At 56.7% G+C, this 24,505-nt stretch overlaps 1 protein-coding gene across 1 annotated transcript in view; it reads left to right on the top strand.

Moving 5' to 3' along the window:
• The first annotated feature begins 12,769 nt into the window (after positions 1–12,769).
• ADGRD1 (adhesion G protein-coupled receptor D1) overlaps positions 12,770–24,505 on the top strand; it is a 51,981-nt gene continuing 40,245 nt past the window's right edge. The window contains exons 1-4 of the mRNA XM_056115632.1: positions 12,770–12,876; positions 12,953–12,989; positions 19,046–19,129; positions 21,585–21,707. Coding sequence (XP_055971607.1) covers positions 12,829–12,876; positions 12,953–12,989; positions 19,046–19,129; positions 21,585–21,707 — 292 coding nt within the window. The 5' untranslated portion in view covers positions 12,770–12,828. The remainder of the gene's footprint in view (positions 12,877–12,952; positions 12,990–19,045; positions 19,130–21,584; positions 21,708–24,505) is intronic.

Raw genomic sequence — 24,505 nt, 5'->3', positions numbered from 1 at the left:
AAGTAGAACCTGGCCTTCTGTGAGCTGCGACTCCCACTTTCCGACGACGTGGGGGGAGGACCCGTGTTCGCGCCTTCGCAGAATGTCCCTGAGGGAAACTGTGGGAACAGGATTCTAGAAGGTTCTGGGCAGTGAGAGGGAGAGAGCCGTGGCTGCCAGCTGTCCTCCAGAGAGAGAGACAGAGATAGGAAGAGACAGAGCAAGGCCCGTGGCTGGCCTGTGGTCCTATTGTTTCCTGTCTCCTCTGGGATCCAGGGCCCCTCCGACCTTGGCCTCACTGAGCGTGGGGCTGGACAAAGTCTCCCTGGCCTGGCCTGTGAGTAGCCTTTGGGAGACCTGTCCTTGTCAATGTTAAAGAATCAGACATGTGACCCAAAGTCAGCAGAACCCATACAAATGTACAGATGCCACAGAACCGAGACCTCACGGCAGCCTGGCAGAAACACCCCCTCTGCACCCACACCCAGGCCCTTGGGCATCCCCAGAAACGGGCGTGACCCTCCAAGTCATCTCAGCACAGAGGGTGAGGGTCTGTCTTTGTCATCGTCGCCATTCTGGGCCGTGTGTTGGGGAGTCGTCGGGCTTCATCTGCTGAGAGATGATGCTCAGGACCTGCTTGTGCCATTGGCACCTCCTGGGATTGGCACCCCACGTTCTTCTCCCTGTCTGGCTGGCTGTGGAGAGAGAGAGACAGACAGAAACAGACAGAGGGGCTGGAGTCAATAGCACAGCGGGTAGGGCGTTTGCCTTGCATGCGGCCAACCCGGGTTCGATTCCCAACATCCCATATGGTCCCCTGAGCACCGCCAGGGGTAATTCCTGAGTGCAGAGCCAGGAGTAACCCCTGTGTATCGCCAGGTGTGACCCAAAAAGAAAAAAAAATGAAACAGAGACAGAGGCATAGAGAGATGGACAGAGACTGAGAGACAGACAGAGAGAGAGAAACAAAGACTGAGACAGGGAGACAGAGAGAGAGAGACAGAAAAAGTCAGAGACAGATAGAGAGACAGAGACAGAAGAGACAGAGAGAGAGAAGAGATAGACAGAGATAGAGACAGGGTGGGAGGGAGGACCTGGGCTCTGAGCACCAGTACCCCAAGGCCAATTCAGGTGCTCCAGCTCACCCTGCACTCAGTGACGTCAGGGTAGCAAGGGGGAGGCTCACAACTCCTGGAACCCCCTGGGTTTTCAGAGGCTTCTTCTCTCTGGAGCCTTGCTGCCTGGCCTTCCAGAATCTCCCGGTACCTTCCATACACGGGGTGCTGGAGGAGGGCAGTGGTGTGTTTGGGTGTTTTGTTTCCATCAAGCCTTCTCTTGCCCTGTGGTGCTCAGGGCTCACTCCTGGCTCTGTTTAGGGGTCACTTCTTGCAGGGTCTGGGGATCCTATGTGGTACTGAGCGGCCTCAAACCCAGGCCCTGCCCACCTCTGCAGCCTTCCCGATGCTCCTGTTCACGTTGGCGCCCGTGATGTCACTCCTCAAGCCCCCGCACCCCCTCTGCCGCTGCCAAAGCCTGGAGGGCTCTGGACCCGGAGTCCCTTGGCCTGATGATAACTTGCTCCCGTTATGGGGGGGGGGCGGGGGCACAGTCCTGGATTTCCTTGAGCTCCCTAAAATCCCGGTCCTGCAATTTCCCTTCAATACCCAGAGAAGTCGGGGGGGAGGGCTTACTGGAAAAGTGCCGAGGCCCTGCCCCCAGGGAAAGCCCCTCTCTTATGTTTTTGTTCGTCTGCATTAATTGGCTGCTAAACTCTATCCCATTCCTAGCTAGTCGAGATGAAAATGTCACAGTTTCTCTACAATGCCTACCAGAAATTGGTCTCAAGACAGAACTCAAATAAGGAAAAGCAGGCCTGGCATATCGAGTGTCTCCCTGCATCTTTTCACAACAAGGACAGGCTGAGAATGAAGCCCACCCAGGGGGGTGGATGGACTGGGAGATGGCACCTGGTCGCCTGGATCCAGCCCTTCCTGCAGGTGGATCTTCTATCAAGGTACCGACACAGTCGCCTCCTGCTGCCGTGGAGTGTGTTGTGTGGTCCTCCCTGCACAGCTGCAGTGTCAGACTGAGGTGTTTATTCCCGGGGCTTTTCCCTTTTGGCTTCTGCACCCCCCATGAACCTCCCCGGATGCCACTACCCCTCAGCTCTCTCCAGCCTCGCAAAGGGCCACTAAGTGGACGTGTATGGCTTCATTCTGGGAGTGCTGCTTTCCTGTGCCACTGGAGAATGACCTGCTAAGCCCCTGGCCCCCGGGTTCTGTGCTGGACGCCATAGGCGGATGGCATCTGGGATACCTGGCTCCCGCTGCGGGTGATTGTTGTCCTCGTATGCGTCTTCCTTGAGTTCCTGCCAAAAGTCTACATCTAATTGGCTGTACCTCACGATACATCGGCAGGGAAAACTGCCTGCCTGGAAGTCGTCCAGGCACCTGTTCTGTGCCTTGACCCCACCCTCCTGTCCCACGAACTCTCACCAAGTCAACATTCCTGGAAGGGGATGTCTCAGGCATCGCTGCCGCTAAAGCCTGGTGTGATGGCTTCTCTCTGGGTGACAAAAATGGGGCAAACAGAGTATGACAGATGCAGGGCCCGAGGCTTGATGGGTGAGGCCCCAGGCCGACAGTGCCAGTCCTCGCTCTGGCCTTGGGGAGCTTCCGTCCTGCCCCTGGCCACTTTCCTCTCTTACACTCCTCTGTTCCGAAGCTGCTGCGGACATCGGCCGGGACGAACCCAGTCAGAGATGCCTTGGCCCCGCAAGCTCCCTCACAGCAAGCTACGACTTGCCCCTGAAGGCGAGAGTGTCAGAACTCACTGTCCGCCGGCTCCATGGTGGGATTTCAGCTAGATCAGAAGCGGAATCGTTCTCTGTATTTATAATTATTCCTTGAGGTGCTCTTTGTTGATCTCTGAGCACTGTGCAGGGGAGAGGAAAGGATGGGAACAATTAGATAAAAGGAACAGAAAGAAGTGGAGCGTCTAAATAACGCCTGTGCAGCGGGCGCATTAGCGGTGATTAAGTGGCACACAGGGCCCTGCCAGGGCCCGCATCAGGATGCCGGTGAGGGCCTTGAGGGACAGACAGAAGCTGCCTTTCCCTCCCTGATGTGGAGCGACGTGCATCATTAATGTCAGACAGATGGGTTCGGGGCACTAAACTTTGGATTTTCCCCAACTCTTTACACTCGGGTTGAGCCATTTCGGAATGAAAGGAGACCCAGTGTGGTGTCAACGCACAGTCCCTAGAGCCAGACTTCGTCCTCAGTCAAGGGGCCGAGTGGAGCTGGGCAGGGCCGAGCTGGGAGCAGGGCTAAGTAGGGCCAAGTAGGGCTGACTGGGGCTGGGCCGGGCCGAGTAGGGCTGAGCAGGGAGCAGGGCCAACCAGGGCAAAATGGGGCAGAGCAGGGCAGAGGAGGGCTGAGCGGGGAGCAGGGCTGAGCAGGGCTGAGCAGGGCTGAGCAGGGCTGAGTGGGGAGCAGGGCCGAGCAGGGCTGAATGGGGCTGAGCAGGGCTGAGGAAGGCTGAGCCGGGAGCAGGGCTGAGCAGGGCTGAGCGGGGAGCAGGGTGGAGGAGGGCTGAGGAGGGCTGAGCGGGACTGAGAGGGGAGCTGGGCTGACACACCCAAGAGCTGGGCTGCTCCTCCCCTTTCTCCCTTGCTCCAGGACCACTGGGGAACAGGGCGTAGCCCAAGCGTGATCTTGGGGAGCTCCCCTAAGATTTCAATCACCCTCAGTGTTTCCGCCCCTGCGGGCAGTCGGATGGGTGAGGGGAGTGGTATCCTGTCCCACCGACTTAAGTTCCGAGGTGCCCTTGTGCCCTTGAGAGCTTGGGGGTGACAAAGTCTCAAGGACCAAGAAAGAGACACTCTTGTCCTGTGGAGATGGCCGTGGCTGTGGCCGCCCCGTCTCCACACTAGCTGAGGGGCGGACTGTGCTGTCAGCTGCCTCTCGGAGGCTTCATTCCAGCTCACTTGGCAGGAGTCGCACATTCCACGGGCACTTAGCAAAACAGCACATTGAAAACAAATAAATATGGTGCGCCCAGGAAGGGGCTGTGGGCAACTGTCCGGGCCCTGAAAGGTCCCTTTGTTAACAGGCAGCACGGGGCCCCGGGGACAAGGCAGTCCACTCCAGGACAGCAGAGAGGAAAGCTCTGGAAGACCAGTGGGAAGCGGCCCCCTCCAGCCCTCGGTCACAGATCGGAAGTGAACTTGGACATCTCAGTCACGTCTGCGGTTTCTGGATGGGTCGTCTGCACCGTGTGGCTCTTTCTCCGGCCCTAGGACCACAGTGCGGCAGGGGACGGTCAGATGTGACCCTGGCATGGACTCTCTCTGCAGGCCCTGTCCCTATCCTTCTTGTGCTGGAGCAGCTCTGGGGTCCCGCGGTCAGAGGGCCTGCGTGTCTGATGGCATCTGGGTGTCCTCAGGCTGCCACAAGGGAGGGACCCCCAGCGCATAGTGTGTCCCCATGAAGTGAGGCCTTCGGCTTTGGCATGCCTTAATTTGCCGCGGACCTGTCCACTCCGTCTTTGTCCTTCTGGCCCAACTGTGCCCGGTGTGGACACTCATGTTCCTGCTACAGCCTTGTCCTGATCATCCTGACCAAGGCAGCCTGACACCAGCTCCTTCTGTGCTCCCCCACCGGCACCTTCCCTTCCCAGGAACTCGGAGGTTCGATGTGAGGGTCCTAGGCTGTGCAGGCCAGGGATCCCGAGGGCCACCAGGGCTGCTCTGGTGATGCTTGGGGCTGCTTGGTGCCGGGGGAGGTAACTGGGCAGCCCCATGCAAGGCTGCACTGAGCCCCTGACCATCTCTCTGGCCTGGGGTCTCTAAGCCGGTTCACTGGGCCCTGGACCCTCCTGGGAGCCTCCTCAGACCCTGTCCTGCCCTGTGGTTAGCCACGTCTGCTTCTCCAGGACTGGGTGCCCTCTTCACCTCACCCGCTCTTTCTGAGTCTGCCAAAGTGTCAGCGTTTGCTCAAGTACTTCTTGTTCAGCAAGGTAGTCCTTGCTGGGCAGCATCGGTGGGGTGGCCCTGAGCTCTGCTCTGATCCCGTTTTTCCTTAGTTCTGTTGCTGGCATCCTCCCTCTCCTCAGGCTCCCCACACCAGGCCACCAGGAGGTGGTCTCTAACCCTCACTAGCCAGCCCAGTGGGTTCTGCAGGGGCGGCTGCACTGAGCAGGGCCTGAGGATATTGGTTGCAATAAGATTCTTTTAGATCTGCTTTGGGATCACACCCAGCTGTGCTCAGGGATCTCTCCTGGCAGTGCTGAGGACAGAAGTGGGGGTGGCTGTGTGCAAGGCAAGTCTCTCTCCTTGGACCACAATAAACCGTACCAAGATGGTGGAAGGGGAGAGAGAGAAAGAGAGATCAAGCATGGCTGAGCAAATTTACTATTCCTGTTACAGTCTATTGGCATAATTGTGTTGTTTTTTGGCTACGGTTGTTAATCGCTTCCTGATTTACCCTGCCCAATTTATAAATTAGATGTCATTATACTCCCGGGGTGGTTTCAGGCATCTGCTGGGGTCAAAATGTCCCCCAGATAAGCAGGGAGCATCTGTCCATTGAAAGGCTGTCGCTGTATGGAGGGGCGGGGGGATGGGCAGTATATTAACCCACAGGGCGGCTCCTTCAGCACCAAGAGGAAACTGTGAGAAGCACCAAGAGGATGCTGTGAGAAGCAGACTCAATACCTGGGGACCAGTCTGGACTTTGTGTGTGTCTGTAAAGCCCTCACATTCCCGCCCCTTTGCCTGAGGCTGTTTGGGGGTTGGCTTTCCCCCTCCTGCAGTGCTGGCCAGTCTGAGGGTCCTGAGGCCAGCAGTTAACCCACATTCCAGTGTGAACCATGGGTGGTTGTACCAGAGTCAGGTTATACCGGAGTCAGGTACCAGAGGAGGTTTGGGGAAAGAGACCGAAGATAATCAAGGAATGCTTTAAATCGTCATAGACAAGTGAGTGACAAAACTGTGCTGAAATTAAATTGGATTCAAATTAATTTTTTCCCTTTTCCTTTTCTTTTGGGTTTCTGGTGTTATACCATTTGTAGAGTTTTTTTCTTTCTTTTTGGTTTTTGGACCACACCTGGTGGTGATCAGGTCTCATTCCTGGCTCGGCACTCAAGACTTATTCGTGGCGATGCTCGGGGGACGCTGTGGGGTGCAGGAGATAGCAGAGGCAAGGTCAGTGCTCTCCCCGCTGTACTTGTGGAGTTTTAAAGAAACTCAGGGCCCAGGAAGAGTTCGGTGGTTGAGTGACAGCCTGGTGGGCATGAGCCACCGAGTTTGGTCCCTGGCACCCCCCCCCCCCCACGTGACTGCCAGTTGGGACTCAGAGCTGCAACAGAGCGTCTGATGCCTGGACACTGCAAGACACTGGACACTTGGAAGAACCAAAGCTGGGGCGTGCAAGCAGACCCCCCCCCCCAGTTGGAGCGTGGACATCACAGTCACTGTGTGGACCCAGGCATCCCCAAGGCAACAGGAAGGGCAGGGAAGGAGAGGAAGAAAGGCATTCAGGATTAAATATTTGCTGGTGCAGGATCCCCTGGGGAATACAGCGCCTGAAATACAGCTGTCTTGTGGGGGGAGTTTTATGACTCTTGCTATTGTTATTCAGAGAGAAAGTGACCAAGAATGAATTACTTGTGAACTTTGCTGCAGTGGCCCCACTCCTTTTCTCTTTTTCTGCAGGAGGAAGGATAATTGTCTTTCCAGCAGGCTGGTTCCCTTGCCTGGGGAACTGACTGCTGGACCATGCTGGTCTCTCTGGGGCAGGCATGCTGGTGAGCCACAGACCCGGACTGCGTGGGCCACACTTGCCAGCCCCACTGCTCAGGACCAGAGATGTTTGTTCCTCAGCTGCAGGAGGTAAAACAAAACGCACTGACAGTCAGCCCCCAGACGGTGTAAGGGCGTGGTGTGGCACTCCCTCTGCACTGAGAAGTCATCAAAGGTGCGCAGGTAGAGCTTAGTCTCCGGTGCTGTGACTGGATGTGAGGTTTGGCCACATGGCCCAGGAGGGCAGGTCACATGACAGCTGATGCTCCGTTCCTCCGACCTTTGCTCTGCACTCAGCCTACAGGGCTTTGGAGTCTGTGAATCTAAATAGAATCCGTTTGCACAGACAGGTCCCTTTAGCGGAAGACAGTTCTGGGGTCAGAGTGATAGTGCAGTGGGGAGGGCCTGGGTTCAATCCTCGGTATCCCATATGGTCCCCCTAGCCCGCCAGGAGTGATCCCTAAGTGCAGAGCCCAGAGTCAGCCCTGAGCACTGCCAGGTATGGCCCGAAAAAACAAAACAGAACAAAAATAGAGGACAGTTTTGAATTGTGACAGGCATGCGAAGTCATGTAACTAGGATGCCGCATGGAAGCCAGGCCCACTCCCAAGTACCCCAGCCCCTCTGAGAACACCCCCTTTTATGTTCCCACAGCCTCCTCTCCTCCCTAGCGCCTCTGAGTAGACTCAATGCTGTGAGCCGGGCAGTGTATTCTGCAGGGAGGACACTGTCTGCTTCGTGCCTCCCACTTGGAAGAACCAGAGTGGGCGTTACTGGCCACACCAGCCTTTCCATCCGTCCACAGCTCAAAGTCCCTTCTGGGCCTGGATGATGGACGGTCTGCACGCGGGTGCCAGTCAACATCTGCTTCATTTCTCTAGGGGAGAAACCAGGCTGGGATGATGGGTTCAACTTCAGGTCTCTCTCCTTGCAGCCCCTGCACTGCGTCCCAGCTCCCCTGACCCTCAGAGAAGGGTCAAAGAATGCAGGGGCCAGTCGTGTTCCCATCCTGACTCACCGCTGACCACACTTCCAGGGGATAATTCCCACTAGTAGGGGCTTCTCAAGACCATGGCTCCTTTCTGAAAACGGGTTTATTTTGTTCTAGTGAGGCTTGAGTTTTCTACCCAAATACTATTGATTTCTCTTTCTCCCTCCTCGTCGTTGCGTCTGCCCTGTACGTGCACCCTGGGCTGGATGCTGCATCCAACATCAGGAGGGCTCTGAGTTGTTGATGAATTTAGCCCTTTATCCACAGAAGGTGGTGCTCAGGGATCATTCCTGGTGGGGTTCCGGGGGCCATAAGTGGTGCAGAGGATTGAACCCATATTGGTTGCACGCAAGGCCAGCGCCCTCCCCCAAAATCCATGCTCTGAAAGTGTGGGACCCAGTGATCCCTCACAAAACAGCCAAGTCATATGGCCATGGCCACAGCCTGACAGTGGAGCTTGCACTGTCCCCAGGGAAGCCCCATGTCTGTGTCTGTGTAGCCCTTCTCCCATGCACCCTGCCTGCATCTCTGGGGTGCATGTTCACAGATGCCCATATTGGGGGCAGGGCCACTCTTGAGGCAGCACAGCCTCTGGCTGGCAGAGATCTGACAGGTGTTTACTGGCCTCTGCTCCACCGAGGGACCTGGGGCTGTTCCTCTTGCTGCCTCCAGGATCCAGAAGTGACTGTTGGCCGTGTGTGTGTGTGTGTAGAGTGGGATGTGTGTATGAAGTGGGGTGTCTGTGTATAGAGTGGGGTATATGTGTATGTATAGAGTGGTGTGTGTGCGTGCAGGCACATGTATGGAGTGTGTGTGTATTTGTATGGAATGGGGTGTGTGTATAGAGTGGGGTGTGTGTGTGTCAGGGGGGTACTTACTCTGCTTGGATTGTCTTAGTTTCTTGGGTCTGTGATTGAGTAGATTTTATTACGTTGGAAAATTCTTGGCCATTGTCTCTTCAAATATTTTTTTTCTGCTTCATTTTCTCACTCCACTTCTGGGATTTCAGTTACACATGTGTTAGATTATTTGACATTGTAACATTTTTCCCTTAGACTATCATTTAAAAAAAAGTCATTTTACTTTTTCACATGGTATTTCAGTTAGGATCACGTCAGTGGCTGTAGACGAAGTTTACAGATACTGTCCTTGCCTGCATGGAGCTTATGGCAGACATTTCTCTGTTTCTTTTGGTGATAGTATTTCCATTTCTAATTTTCATCTCACAGCAGAGATTCCCATCTGTTCCTGAATGTTGTCGCCTTTTCCTGTAAGGCCTTCGGCGCATGAGTCATCGTTATTCAAAAGTTTCCATCTTATCATCTTGACACTCTGTCTCTTGGCTGTGGGCTCGTTGCTCACCGCCCTTGTGTCATGATCCAGAACAAATGCCGGGTGCTGCAGGTGGTGGGTAGTCTGGATGCTGAAGTGGGAGCTGCATGCACATACATGTGTGCCTATGTGTTATGTGTCTGTCTGTGCAAGCCGGCACAGACTGTGCATGTATGTGAATGCACATGCATGGGCATATGCTGTATACACTGGTGTGTGAACACAACGTGTGTGCCCGTGTGCCCTCGGCGCATGTCCAGGCACCGCAGATATGATGGTGCTGGGTCTGGGGAATCCAGGGGATGGAAAGCTTTGGGGGAATGGTGTGCAGAGGGGGTCCCAGGTGGGTTTACTGGGCATGTTCACAGATGGGGTGCATGTTCACAGATCTCTCTCCTTGCAGCCCCTGCATTGCATCCCAAGGCTCTAGTGACTTTGTCCTCATGGTCCCATGTCCAGAGCATGATTCTCACCACCCGCCTCTGGTCAGCAGTAGGGGGACACTCTCGTCTGAAACTCGGCCTTCTCTGGCTGTGTCTGAGTTCAGGTGCCTTTTCTCAGCCAAGAGGCAGTTTTGTCTCGCCTGGGGGGCTGCCTGTCACCTGCACAGAGGGTGCTTCTTCCCCCAATACCTTTCCTGTGCCAGGAAGCAGGGGTGTGTCCCTGTTTGGGTGGGTTATGTCGTGGTGGTGGCATGCCTTTGCCCATGGGGCCACTTTCCACGGTGTCCACTAGAGGCTGTGTCCAGTCTCGCTCTTCGTTCAGGAACCTGTGAGGTGCCACTGCCATGTGCAGCGGTGTTATTTGTCCTGCTGCTGGCACACACACACACACACACACACTGGTCCTGGCAGGGCCAGGAAACACACGCACACACGTCCTGGCAGGGCCAGGTATGCTGCGTCACCACGAGGATGCCGAGAAGTCTGAGGCATAGGAGGGCGGGATGACAGAGACGCAGACCCGCCTCTCCCCTCAGAACCCGGAATCGGGGGTGCGGGTGTTGCAGGGGGTACGTCCTCGCTGAGTGCATGTGGCCCGTACAAGTGTCAGGCTTGGCACAGAGAGGGAGGACAGACACGTTATTGAGGGGGGCAACCCCCTCACCTGCTACCCCTCCCAGAAGCCTCTCATGGGCCAGGGGGCCTCACAACTGCCTCAACCTGTCCCCCGCACCTGGTACACTTCAACCTTCACACCTGCCCAACACACACCTATGAGTCGCGCTCCCCCCCCCCAAACACTACACCTGAGACCCTCCTCCACCCCCCACCACAGCTTCGCTTCTTGTCCAGGACCTTGCACAGATCAGCAGCCAATCCTCGGCCCGGGCCTGCTCACGTGTCCAGCTCAGCAACCAATCCGCGGTTGGGGCCAGCTCACATGCCCAGCTCAGCAGCCAATCCTCAGCCCGGGCCTGCTCACGTGTCTAGCTCAGCAGCCAATCCGCAGTCGGGGCCTGCTCACGTGCCCAGGACCGTGCCTTGTCCTTGTCCTGCCGGTCCTTGTCCCGCCCCCTTTCTCTCAGCACTTGTGGTCAGTGTCCGTGCAGCGGCCGCCACATGCTGCTTCCTTTAAAGTGTCTTCCCCCACCTTCCGGTGTTCTTTTATCCCGAGTGACAGTTCTCCATCCCTTGGGCAACATCTGCCTCAGGAGCTGCTCTGGGCTGGAGAACTAAGTGCAGGGCGAGGGGAGGTGACAGCCGGGGCGGAGGCGGGGCCCGGAGGGACGTGTTGGACGTGGGCCCCTGTCAAACCTGAGACATGGCTTCCTCCGACCTGCCGCTTTCATAGGGAAAGTGCTGCTGCGCCCTCTCGTGAGAGGTGAGGGGTGTCGTCATCACGGCTGAAGCCTGAGCTTCGCCCCTCTCAGGAACGGGGTGACGGGCACGGCCACACGGGACTTCCCCCCTGATGTCCCGACAGGAGTCAACAGCTGAAACTTGTCTGGGTTCTGGGTGGGGGGCACCGGATCCCGAGAGAAGTGGAATGGGGAAGGCTTGGGGTAGTCTTGACGTGGAGAGGGTCCCAGGGAGAGATCTCCACATGGAGGTGGGGATGCGGCTTCCTGGGAGGGAAGGCTGAGCAAGTGGACAGGGAGGAGCCCGTGGCCTCGAGCCCGCAGGGAGTGGGGCTTGGTGGGCAGACCCCTCGGTCCCTGGATCCATCGGGAGTGGGGCTCAGTGGGGAGACCCCTTGGTCCCTGGGATCTGCTGGGAGTGGGGCTCAGTGAGCAGGTCCTGAGGGCATCTGTGCCACTTGTCCTTGCTGCCCTTATTTCTGTTCCAGTTGGGCTGGGAAGTGGGCGAGGTGGGTGTCTGGCAGTGGGTGCCATTCTTCAGTCAGCTAAGGCTGAGGAAGCCCCCACCCGCCCAGTGGAATCTGGTGAGAGCAGACCTAAAGGCTGAAAAGCCACTTCCCAGCCAGGGGTAAGGGTCAGGGGGACAGTGTGGCCCTGTGTGGAGACGGCCAGGGAGGCCTGACCAAGCTGTGAGACTGGAGGCCTCAGCCCAGCAGAGTCTGCTCACCTTCGACCTGACTGTTTTCCTCCCTCCCAGTGGAGAACGAAGGCGCGTTTTTATCCTCTTTTGGAAATCGCTGGATTTGGGACTCGATTGCCATTTAAAGTCAGGACGGAGGAGAGAATAATGCCCGAGCATTTACTGGGTGTTATTTCTGCCTCACAGTCGTGATCTCAGTGGGATTGACGGGCTCCAGCCTCACGGGCAGCTTTAAGACCTTAGAGATGTGACACCCAATGAGAACCACATGAAGGGGCCAGGGTGGAGAGTGCCAATGAGGGGGACAGGGACATTGAGGGGGATGGGGCCAGTGAGGAGGTCAGGGTCAGTGGGGGGAGGGGCCAGGGATGGGGGGCAGGGCCAGGGCCAGTGAGGGGCTCAGAGTCAGTGAGGGGGATGGGACCAGACAGGGGAAAGGGGTCAGTTATGGACACGAGACCAGTGAGGGGCTCGGGGCAGTGAAGTCAGTTCTCTGTGTCTTCAGGTGTTTCTAGGAGATTGGATACAGGTGCGGTGATTGAGGGTGTACTTCTCTCTGAGCACTTTCCTGGAGGCTGGGGATGGTGGGGTCCTGCCCTGGGGCCTCTGTGAGTGCTGAAGGGGTTAAGGGCCGACGCCCCTGCAGGGGCTCCTCTCCTTCCAGCTCCCCTTCCTTCAGGGCCCTTCGCGGTTTTGAGTCTGTTGTGCAATGTGTGTTTATGACCAGGCGCTGGGCTGCTGGCTGGGCCTCTGATCTATAGCGGCACACCCAGGCCTGGTGGCCGCCCGCCCGTGCTCAGGATCATTCCCAGCTGTTCGCAACGGGCTGGAGTTAGGACCCGGGAAGGCGGCGGCGAGGTGGGTGTGGGAGAGCGAGCCCGGACGCCTGACCTCAGCGTCTCCCCACCCGCGGAGAGCAGCAGAGGTGTAGACAGAGCAGGGGGCGGCGGCTACAGAAGGCTGCTCCAGGACTTCCCGCGGGGGACGAGGAGTCGAGCCGCTGTCCCGGCTGCCAGAGCGGAGAGCCAGGAGAGCCGCGGTGGCAGCGGCCCGGACGGGGCAGGAGTCCTCTGCAGCATCGGCCATGTGTCCAGGGAGCCAGGCTGAGTGCCGGGTTCCGGGACACGGGAGGAGCGGCCACTGACCACTGCTTCAGCGACCCCAGTGGGGATGGGCCCCTCCGGCTTCCGGCGGCAGAGATAGAGTTGCGGCCGCTCTGGGCCATGGGGACACTGTTGGCCGCCATGCTGATCCTCTGCTGTGCCTGGCAGGTGCGTGTGGGGCCGGCATCAGGGGGGACCCTGCCTAGGCCGGACCCCAGCTCACGGACTGTTTTCATGTGTGCAGGTATGTGGGACCCGTGCCAGGCCACCCCCCCATCCAGGTAAGGACGCATGGGGACCCCAGGGACAGTCATGGTCTCTCCTGGAAGTTCTGTGCCTTCAGGACCCTGCTGGTCCCACCGGGAGGGAGGGGCCGGGCCCTCTGTATCCTGGGATGAAGCTGGGGACCTGCCATCTCTGCCCTTTGCTATGGCCACACTCCCCAAACTGGCAGGGAGCCCAGCCTGGTGCCCCACGCCCTTCCCTGGACTGTGTGCTCCTTTGCTGGGACTGTCCCTGACTCAGCCCCAGGGGAGTGGTGGATCCCAGGGCCTCTGGGGGTCTTGTCTCAGTGAGCAGCCTGGGGCCACCCATTTCACACCACAGTGTGTTTGTAGCTGACACAGGTGGCCGTGGATGTGATGTGGCAGGGGTTAGGGTCTTCCTAGCACCTGCACCCAGAGCCCCGCAGGGGATAGCCTTTCTTCTAGCCTTGTCCATTCTGAGCTGCCACTTAGAGAGGGGAGTGTCCCCTGCCGTCCCCACAAAAGGCCACCAGCCATGTGTGTTCCCCTGCTCTCCCTGCTGACCCGCCGACTGTGGACATCCCTTCTTCTCTCTGCTGACCGACTGCTGGCCGTGGGTGTACCCCTGCTGTCCACTCGGACCAGCTTTGGGCGTCCCCTTCTCACTGACCAGCTAGCCATGGGCATCACCTGGCTGTGATCTCTCACCGTCTGCTGGCCATGGTTGCTAGCCCAGCCCCTCCTCCTTCCTTCTGGTGCCCCAGCTCAGCTGTTACTGGGGAGGAGGTGAGGCTGAGGCATTGCCCACCATTCTGCCCCCTGGTCTCTCTGTTAGATGTCCAGAGTGGACTTCCAGGGCTGGGCTCTGCCACTTTGTACGCACATACCCACATGAGCTCGCCAGCAAACTTGCACAGAGCTACACAAACTCACACCTCCACTCACACCCACCCATGCCTGACTGTCACACATGTGCACACACATAGCCACATGAGACCCCACCATCTTTTCCCTCACCACTCTTCCTGCGTCCTCCAGTTCTTCCTATCCTCCCTCTGCTGTGGGGGCCTAAGCTCTTTGTGTGTGTTCAGGTCCTGCCCTCCCCAGCAGCCCCTCTCAGACCGCATGGGCACAGAGGTCCTGTGACCCCCGCCCTGGGAGTTTGTTAGCAGCCTGAGGGCCTGGGCAGGGCTGGCCCTGAGGACGGTCGTGGGCAAGGCCCAAGGCTGCTCATGTGCTCCCCCCTACTTTCCCGCTCATGTGCTACTCACTTTCCCACTAGCTGGGAGGGGATACCCAAGGGCTCTGTGGCCCTCTGAGCTGCGTCGTCCTCGCCTTCATACCTGCTGCCCGTGGGGACGCCTCTGTGCTGTGGGCAGGGCAGGACCCTGTGTCCTTGCCCAGGCATCGGGCCGGGGGCACTGAGCAGCCACTCTCTGCCCTGCCAAAGGCCTGGGCAGCTGAGTTGGAGGTCAGGGAGGCTGAGCACACCCGTGGGCAGTGTCCACAGCTCTCTGCACTTATGTGGTTTGCAGAGGGGGGCAAACCGCGGGTGGTGGCGGGCGGGCTGTGTCCTTCCTCCCTGCAGGACGCCCGCTGGGGCTGTTCACAGAATGCTGAAGCCAGGGCCTCACGGGGCTCTGCAGGTGGAGCTGTGCAGAGCCGGGTGGGGGGGGGGGGCGGGGGGTGGTGTGGTCGGTCTCTGTAGACTGTGACTACTCTTTGTCATGTTTCTCTGTTCTCCTGCCCACGTGGTCTTTGACAAACAGGGGTTCAGGGAGCTCTGGGTGAAGGTCCAGGCTGCACCATACAGATGTGCTCACACTTGGGCCTGTGAGATGTGGGGACCACACAGAGCAGGGAGACAGTCTGACGCAGGACACAGGCAAGCCAGATACCTCAGACCTGAGCCCTGGTGAGGGGACTGGCCATAGGCTCAACCAGCCAGCCTGAGGCCCTAGACATCTTTGGGACCAGTACTGTGGACACGGCCCTACATTGCCCAGCAGACTTCAGGGATGAGACCTGCCCACAGTACTGTAAGAGAAAAGCGATGAGTTCCAGGAGGCTGGAAGAAAACTGCAAAGAAAGAAAAATTGTTGCTCATTTTCCTCCAGGAGTATTGATATTCCTAACACCACACACCAAACTTTTGTTGGATCAACTAAACATCAGATATGAATGAACAGCTTTGCCTAGGGGTCAAGGGCAGCCGTGGCAATGAGGTGACTCTCCCGTTTCATCAGGGGCTGCTGTCCACTCGGGGCAGACTTTAGTCCTGATGAGCTGGTCATGGCCACCTGGTTTCAGGAAGGAAGCCAGTCTCACTTGCCAAACAGTGAGATTTTACTGTTGCAAAGTCACTGTCGGGTGGGAGCAGTGCACTCTGTAGGTTGGGGCAGGGAGCATGCGCCCTGAGTCCAGCTCTTTGGTCCTGGAGCACTGGGCACCACTCTCCCTTAGCACCTGGGATATTCTGAGTTTGATCCCTGTACTGCAAAAATAGAAGATGACAATGTCCATTGCCAGCATAGATGTTTGGGGAGATTTCAAATGTAAAATAAAAATTTCAGGGCTGGAGAGAGCACAGTGGGCAGAGCGCTTGCCTTGCACTAGGATGACCCAGGTTCAGTCCCTGAGTTCCACCAGAGGTGATCCCTGAGCAGCAGTGGGTGTGGCTTCCTCCAAAAGATCTGGGTTTCTCGGGCCAGAGAGACACTCAGTGGAGACCGGGTTTCATGCCAGCTCTCATGGTTTCCTCAGCACCAGCACGCCCAGGGAAGACTACAGAAGTAGCCCCTAGGCACCACCCGGGGTAGCCCCAAAGCCAAGTCAGCAGACGATGAAGCACTGAGTTGTGCTGTGTCCTACAGAGATGGGTGGTGGCCGCTGACCTTCCTGCTCAGCCTGCTTAGTGTTCTGGCCTGTCCTTTTGCATTCGTGAGTTCTGCGTGTCTTCAACTGTGGCCACCAACCCCAGCCCAGCCCCGCAGCCCACCCCTGCCACTCCCCTGGTCCTGCCTCCACCCTGATCCAAACAGTTGTGCCAGGGCCTGGGCGTCTATGCTTGACACTTGGCACCCCCCCACCCCACCCCAACGCCTCCCAGCGCCGAGGGCCTTGCTGTGCGTGAACCTGACCCTGCCCATCCCTGTGCCAACTTTTCGCCCAGCCTCAGGCGGGCTCTCCATGGACTCCTATGGAGACGAGGACATGGAACATCTGTTCTTTGTACAACAGATGTTCTTTCCTTTCCTCTTTTTTTTCTTTTTCCCAGATGAATTGAATAACAAGTCAGTGATGATGTTTTCTTCCCTTCACAATGAAGATCCCAGATTTAGGGAAAAATGGCTTGGTAGGAAAGGAAATAGCTTTTCTTCTCGTCCTGCTCGACTCGCCCTGGCTCGTGTGTGTGGGCATGTGCAGGGTGGGGGCCGTCTTACACATGCTAGACGGATGACATGCTACATTGCTGGCAGAGACAGGAAAGAAGAAAAGGAAAGGATTTTGCATGGTGAGAGCTCTGAGGGTCGGCTCTCGTGGGCAAGTAGAGGAACTGCTGGCCACTGAGGAACGTCAGGGAGGCACTGGCCACAACCTCCCCACCAACCTTTAATCTGATCCCTAGGGGTGTAGGACCACGTTCTCCCACATACCTCCCCTTTCCCCACCCCAGAACCACAACTTTTTGCTTCCCACAAGCTCCAGAGTCAAGTAGCAGTGAGAAGGGCCAGCTTTGTCTCCCTGATTCACCTACCCCATTGTCACCAGCAGTGGGTTTCATGTCGCCTGTTGGCTGGACGACACTGTGTTGTGTGTGTTTGTGTGTGTATGTGTGTGTACCAGATCCTCCAGGTGGACCATATGCTAGTGGGTGCTCAGGTCACCTCATGAGCATTGCTGCCGTGGATCTGGATGTGTAGGACAGACGCGTTGGCATTCCTGTGCTCTCAGGTGTTAGTTCCCGGGATGGTCATAGCATCTGATGCCATTGTGGGACACTTTCTAATTGTTGGCTGAAAGCGGTAGATTTCCAGGGGTGCTGGCACTGATCTGGTGAGCCATCGCCAAGACGTGGCTATAACCAGCCAGGCCCCCCCACACCCTGCAGCCCACTGTGTGCAGTAGGGAGCATGTATTGTGTATCATTGTTTCTTAGATAAAATTTATCAAGAACCTCCCCCCACCCCCTGGATTTTAGAATTTAAATGGCAAGATCTATACATCACAGTGGATTTCTACTCAGACTGACAATGTGTAGTTTTAAGAAAATAAAGTCCTAGTTAATGTGAAATGAAAAAAATACAAGTTTGGGGGAAATTGGACTTAGGTCAGCTGCATGCCCTCCCCACTGTGCACTCTCTGGCTTCTATCTTGATTTCTTACTTTGGTACAGGCTCAAGAATGCTTCTAGTCAAATTTCTAACCTGTCTTCTTCAGAAGCTTTTACATTTGATTGTAGTGCATTAGAATTCAGATGCTGTGCACATCACTGGGGTCAGAGAGTGTAGCGGGTTCTCACTGTTCTTAGGTGGCTCGCCATTCCAGCTGTCACTGCTGAGCACCATTTCTGCATTAAAGCAGCATCTGAGGGCTACAGCTATAGTCCAGCAGGGAGGGCGTTTCTTTGCACATGGTCAACCTGGGTTTGATCCTCAGCACCACATAAGGCCCCCGGAGCCCCTATAGGAGTAATCCCTGAGCACCGCCAGGAGTGGCCCTCCCCCCAAATAAAAGCATCTGTGCCCTAAATTAGATTTTTATATGTTGTTGGTGATATTGGTGGATTTTTCTATCATTGCTCTGTCTGCACCTGATGCAGAATATCTTTTCATGTCTTTTGGCCATCTGTCTTCTTTGAGGAAATTTCTGTTCATCTCTTCCTTGCATCCCACCCCCAACCATTTTTTGGATGGGGTTGGTTCTTGTAAAGTTCTATCAGTGCTTTATATATATTTAATATTAACTTTTATCATCTGAGTGGTGGGCAAATAATACTTTCTCCCAGTCTGTGGGATGTCTTTTTCTTCTTCTTTTTTTTTTTTTTGTGGTACAGGAACTTCTTATGCTTGCTAAATTCTTTTATTGTTTGTAATAGTTTTTTAGCAACTAAATTCCTTTCTCATTTGTAATAGTTTTTATCTTCAGTATCAGGAAAAATTAATTTGAAAATAATGACTGTGTTATCTCTTTTTTTGACAATGTTTTTACGATGAGCAGTACAGTGATGGGCTTATGGATCCTCACTTTCTGGGATCTGGATTGTGGTGATTTAGTGACCAAATCTTTGCTTGCTCTTCTCCGAGCGAGTGTTGGAGGAGGAATCCTAGAGAACTCTGCACTGGTGGCGCGCAGAGCAGGTGGTGGTGCGGCCAATCCCGGGATAGGAGCATTGCCTGGGGTCGCGGGCTGCCTGGGAGGGTTCTGAGGCTTGTCACAGAGGAGAGGAGAGCAGCCTCTTCCCTGCAGCAGCTTCTGTCTTCTCACGGCCCAAGGACCCCAGGAAGCTCAGAGACAGCTGGCTTTGGGTGTGGAAGTTCAGGAGGGACTGACTGAGGACACCAAGCTGGGAAACCTGAACTGGGAGCTGTGTCAGAACCCACCTAACAGGGACATGGGGGAGCGGCCTGTCCTGCTTGCAGGCCCTCACAACTGTTTGCCATGATCTTGATGCGAGTTTCCCACCCTTCCCATCTGTCCAACCCTGTGTTGTCTTCTTGGGTGCTGCTGGGCCCCTGCTGCCCCCCTGCTGGCCCCAGCACTGAGCTGGCCTGTTGGTTCCTCTGAGGCTGTGAAAGAAAACTTTCATCCACTTTGAATTTATTGGCAGAGTGAAAGAGCCTGACTCCGGGGGCCTGGGAGGAGCATGAGGCCAGCCAGCTCAAGGCCTGGGTCTGTCCCCCATGCCTCCTGGCCTCAGCATCTGTGGGAGACCCCGCCACTGCCCCCCAAGCCCAGCCCTGTGCTTGGGCTTTATCCAGATCCCTCAGCTCGGAGCTTCTTTCCTCCTCCTCCACCCCACCCCCGCCCCAGCGTGCCTGTTCTTCCTGTCCCGAAGGTGTCCTGACCTCTCTGTTCTTGTGCCTCCCCAGGCTTTGAGGTCCTAGCCTCTGCTTCTCATTACTGGCCACTGGAAACCGTGGACGGCATCCGTGAGCTCCAGGACACGACGGAAGGTGTGTGGGGAGGGCAAGCGGGAGACCAGGGACTGGTTGCTGCTGCCTCCCTGAGATCCATCCCCTGGTTTCTCCACCATTTGCAAGCAGGAGGCCTTGTGCGGGTCTGAGCTGTGGGGTGCAGCCCCTCCCTTCAGCAGGCCTCCTACTTCCTGAGGCAACTGGCAGAAAGCTGGCCTGCACCCCAGTTTCTCCAGATTGTCAGATCTGCCCTTTGGACTCCCCTGGGTGACCCCTTTCCTTGTCATTGTGTTGTTTGCTTCCTGAGGGCCTTTAGTTGAAAGCAAAGTGATAGTCACGGACTGGCCAGCCGAGCATCAGGAGGCTCCTTGGTCAGTGCTCGATGAGTGTTGGCTGGTTTTCCGGCAGGGAAAGAGGGGCTCTGAGTGCCTTACCGTGGCATGTCACTCTCAGCCATACCATCACTCAGAGGCCATCCCAGTATGGCTGGACCTTGTTCACCAGTTGTAGCCCTTGGTGAACCCTCTGTCTCGGATGCTCTGCGCTGAGCGTCTCACTTCATCTCACTTCATCGCAGACCCCACAGGGCAGAAATACAGCAGACCCGTCAGCACATGCATGTGCAGCTCTGTTCCTTGTGACTGAACCCTCTGTTGTCCTGTCATTTGTCATCGTGGTGTGCAGCTGTTCTCCCGCTGTGTCTGCTTCCATCCATCCTTATGACACAACCATCAGCCCTTCCGCGGAGGCCCATGGGTTCAGGGCCTGTTCAGTTTCATATCTCTCAACTCAGCCGGTGGGAGGGACTCCTCGCAGTCAGGACACGGGCTCTGGGCGTTTCCAGCAGCAGCTGAACCCCAAGTGAGCAGAGAGCTGATACCCCCTCACCCCCATCTGGACTGCGGGGTGGGCAGGGCCTAGCGGGTGCGGGATGGAGTCCGCAGGCCGCGGGAAGTTGAGAGATATGTGGTTTCTGTTTGTTTTTTGTCTCACATGCTGTGCTTTTTCTTTTGTTGTTTGTCTAGCGTTACAAGCCTACAACCTCACTGTACTTCTTTCCCATAATGCCACCTTTGTGAGTGGCAATGACTCTGCCTACTCAAACTTCTCTGCGACTGTAGGTGAGCGCCTGCTTCATTTGTCCCTGGAGTCTCGGGTCCGCTGTGTTCTCTTCATGGACAAGCAGAGGCCGGGTGACCAAGAGGCCTGGGCATCCCCTGGGAGTACCAGGGACTTGCATGGGAGTGTGTGTGGTGCCAGCCGCGGCCCTTGGGGGAGGGGACGAAAGCAGATGTTGGCCTCAAAGTGGCTCAGCCCAAAAGTGACCTCTTACAACATTCTTCTGAAGTTGGATTTTTAGGTTTATTTGGGGGGTGGGAGTTGGGGCATATCCCGTCAGTGCTCAGGATTGTGGGGAGCTAGGGCTTGAACTCGGGCCCTTGTACCTGCGAGGCCTGTGTGCCCTGCTTGAACCCAGTTCGGCCCCCACCCTGGGAACTGTTTGATTAGTGGACGCTGTTGTTAAGACTTTGATTCCTAGGTCCTTGGAGAAATGCTTGGTCTTCCCCTGTGCAGCCAGGGTGAAGGGAGAGGCCGCACTCTTGGAGCTGGGCCCTGGCGTAAGGCCAGACTTATGGTCTTTTCTCCACATGCAGCTCAGCTGCCAGCTGCCCTTCAGCTCATTTTGCCCCCCAGATGATCTGATTTAGGGGTGTAAACGCCAGACTCGTGTGCATAGCCACCAGCTGTCCACTTTTTCCTGGGGTTTATGCAGTTACCAGCTACACGTGAGAGATGAGAAGAAACGAGTCCAAGGTAGTGGGAGTCCTGTGACCCTCTGCGCTGGCTGCCCTCCTGTGGGTCAGGAGCTGGGGTCACGTGCGGTCAAAGGGCCATGTTCCCACACTCTGGGGAGGTCTGCAGGCGACTTTGACCCTGTTAATGATAAATGCACAATCACCTTGTTTTATGGCTTGTACTACCCGTTTTGTCAACCATACACCTGCCCTCACGCCATCAGACATGTGAGCTGTGTGCCGAGCACGCAGCTGCGCTGGGCTCCCTGCCTGCATCTGTGCATGACCCTCACATCAGAAAATCTGGGTCAGTGTCCTCAGAACTGGAGGGAGTCAGTGGGGAGGGCCGAGTGCAACTGTTGGGGATGGGCCAAGGGAGCAGGTGGAAGGTAGGAAGGTAGGCTAGGGACACTGGACTGTAGGACCGCTGCTGGCACTTGCAGTACTGACCCCCTGGGTCCTGGTGATGCTCTGGACCCCATGGAGGATGGTAGAGCCTCTTAATGGTGTCTCCTTACAGGAATTCACCACTACACCTGCACACACAGGGTTTATAACGTAGCTATTTCTGATGAACTGTTGGTATTCACCTTATGTGATGTTCTGCCCATCAGCACACACAGATGGAAGTTGTTGGTCTGTCTGACGCATGTTTTTGAACATACAGCCTCATGCGTGGTTGCCGCCTTCTCCCCTAGATATTGTCGAGGGGAAGGTCAACAAAGGCATCTACCTCAAGGAGGAGAAGGGAGTGACACTCCTTTACTATGGGAGGTACAAGAGCTCCTGCCTCAGCAGCCCTGCACGGTGTGGGCCGGAAGGTAAGCGCATGCTTCCCACTCAGCCGCTTGACGAGAGCCCGAGGGGACAGGCCTCAGAGATCCCATCGTGAAAGCCAAAGGTGGCCCGGAACGCTGAGCCCGGGTGACTATGTGGGCTGTGGACAGTCACCCATGTCTGCCCCTGGGCCTGCACTGCTGCCTTCTTCTGCTGCCTGGGTCACTATTACCTGCATCCAGGTCCCGCTGAGCTTCCAGTTCCAGCCCAGCAGGGAGAGAGGCTGGTTTCTGGAGAAACTAAAAACCTACTTCCAGTTCTGGGGTGCCGGGGGTCTCTGTCCTGGGAGTTCATACCAGCCATGCTGCGGGTTCCCCATGCCACACTCTGCATGGACAGACAGGAGGCAGGTGTATAGGGGTCCTATTCCAGAAACAGGTGAGTTTGGAGAGATGATCAAGGCACAGTCACAGCCAGTCTTCCAGAAACTTCACCTGAGTCCTGCCCGGGCAGCTTCACATGCCCCGGCTGTTTGCTCGGCCGGCCATCACACACTCCCAGGCATCACCATGGAGACAGCGGACAGGGGATCTAGTCCTGCCCCTCGCTCTGGCTCTGTGGAGGATGGGGTCTGCAAGCTTGTGCAAGGTCACGGGGACGGCAAGGCCAGGCTCTACCTGGTGGATGGCAGCCACTCTCTCACAGTCACTGGCTCTCATGAGTGGTTTGCTGTGGACACGGGGGAGTCTGGGTGTTGGAGATCAGAACCGCGGGGAGCCTGGGCTTGCAGGCTGGGTCTCTGAGTGCGTGCAGGCTGCTGATTGCCCTGGGTGTGGCAGGCAGGAAACTGCAGATGTTTGATCAGGTGCAGGCACTGAGAGACAGGAAATCCCACACAACTATCAACTATGGATTTGGGAGCCAGGGGCCAGATCAAAGGACTGGAGCACTTCCTGACATGAGTAAGGCCCTGAGTCTGTCCCCAGCACTGCATTATCCCTGAGCACCCCAAGTGAGCTCGCTGGGAGACCCCAGTACAGCCTTAGCTCCTCCCTTCTCCCTTGGTGTGGGCGGGCCCTGGGCCCCTATGGGCTGGGCATGGTCTCCACCACGTCTAGCCTTTGTGCTGTGTGCCTGGACTCTGGGCACATAAGGGGCCTTTCTCTTTGGTCGCCAGGCTGCCTCACTTGTGGTTGTTCACGGGGTTGGAGGATCTGGGATGCTCCAGGGCTGCCCAGCTGTGGGCAGTGGCAGAGGCTCCTGCTGGGCTTGGTTGCTGTCCCTTGCCCCTTCTCGGAGGCTACTGTAGTCGGGCTAGTCACTCTGCAATCGGCAATCCACTAGCCTGCCTGGACCTGGGCTGCTGAGGCCCTGGGGGGTGAGGTGGGGAGGTGAGACAGGGATTGTGGGGGTTCTCTGGCCTTCCACGTGCCCTGGCCATGCCTCAGCATCCTCTGTGAGAGTCAGCAGCCACACCAAAAGGGCCACTGCTTTTCTAGTCTTCCAAATTCTGCTGTGGGCCCCGTTGGTGTTCTAGGTGATTTAGCTTTCTTTTCCTAAAGAGTGTTTGGGAGCCAGAGTTGAGGATTCAGCTATCCCTGGGGAGGACACACCTGTGTCCACTGCTGCGGGTGTGCCCACTGGCCCTTCTTCTACGGCTGCAGTTGTGACTTGCTGGAGAAGCAGCAGTGGGTGCTGAGCTTGCTGGCATGTTCACTCCAGGAGACGCCTGTCTCTCGGAGGCCAGCTCTCCTTCAACCAGAGGCCCTGCTGGAATGTTCTGCCACTGTCCTTCCCACCTGGAGCTCCAGTGCTTCATGCTGTGGGGAGCTGTGAGGGGGTCCTAGAGGTCCCTCCTTCTCTCTGCACATGCCCTGGTTGCTTCTGCTAGGGGGTCAGTGACCTCTCCTCCACACTTGCCCATTGGGCCTGGGCCACTGCTATCCAGCACATCTCAAGAAGCTTGCTGCTTGTCTGGAGGTTGGCCCGGGGTTGACATCCCTTTGGAGCCCAGCATCCTCCTCAAGAATGTTGCCCGGGGGCTGGAGTGATAGCAGAGCGGGTAAGGCGTTTGCCTTGCATGCGGCTGACCCGGGTTCGATTCCCAGTATCCCATATGGTCCCCTAGCACCGCCAGGAGTAATTCCTGAGTGCATGAGCCAGGAGTAACCCCTGTGCATTGTCAAGTGTGACCCAAAAAGTGAAAAAAAAATATTGCCCAGAGCTCAGCCCCCTCCAGCCATGCTGCATGTGCCTCCTCTCGTGGCCAGGACTCCTAAGTCCGGGCCAAAGTCCCCTCCAGCTGCTTCCATTACTGTGTGGCTGTTGCCACTCTTCCTGGACAGCCTGTCTAGGGGAGACCTGGTCCTCACAGTCACAGGACTTCTCTGCTTTAAGTGATGCCTCAGACGGCAGCCACAGATACTAAGCAGGGTAAGGAGAACTTCCATGAGGGTCTAGCTGCTGTCATATCTGGCTGGCAGCCCTCTGATGGGCTGCTGAGGTCTCCGGTTCCTACCTGGCGGAGCTGGCCACCCCAGCTCTCCTGCCTGGAGTAGGGGTGATGCTTCCTCAGCATGCCAGGCCCTGCCAGGGAGACTGGAGACTGGGCAGTGGCCAGAGAGACAGCACCCAGGCCAGGGAGCTTTGCTGGGGAAGTAGGACGGCCCTGCCCTCCTGACCAGCTGCTGCACTTGGGCCAGGAGAGCTGTTCTGTCCTCCCGCCCAGGAACAGAGGGGATACTGTGCAGCCTGGCCTTGCTCGTTCTTGTCTGTTCTCCTTCCTGGACTTCCTGGAAGTCACTGTTGGACGCAGCGAGTGAGTCATCATGCTGGGGCAGGA

The sequence above is a fragment of the Sorex fumeus genome, unplaced genomic scaffold (genome assembly GCF_029834395.1).
Source record: "Sorex fumeus unplaced genomic scaffold, SorFum_2.1 ptg000029l, whole genome shotgun sequence".
Lineage (NCBI taxonomy): Eukaryota > Metazoa > Chordata > Mammalia > Eulipotyphla > Soricidae > Sorex > Sorex fumeus.
Note: the sequence above shows the minus strand (reverse complement) of the source record. Positions and strands in the feature narration are given on the sequence as shown.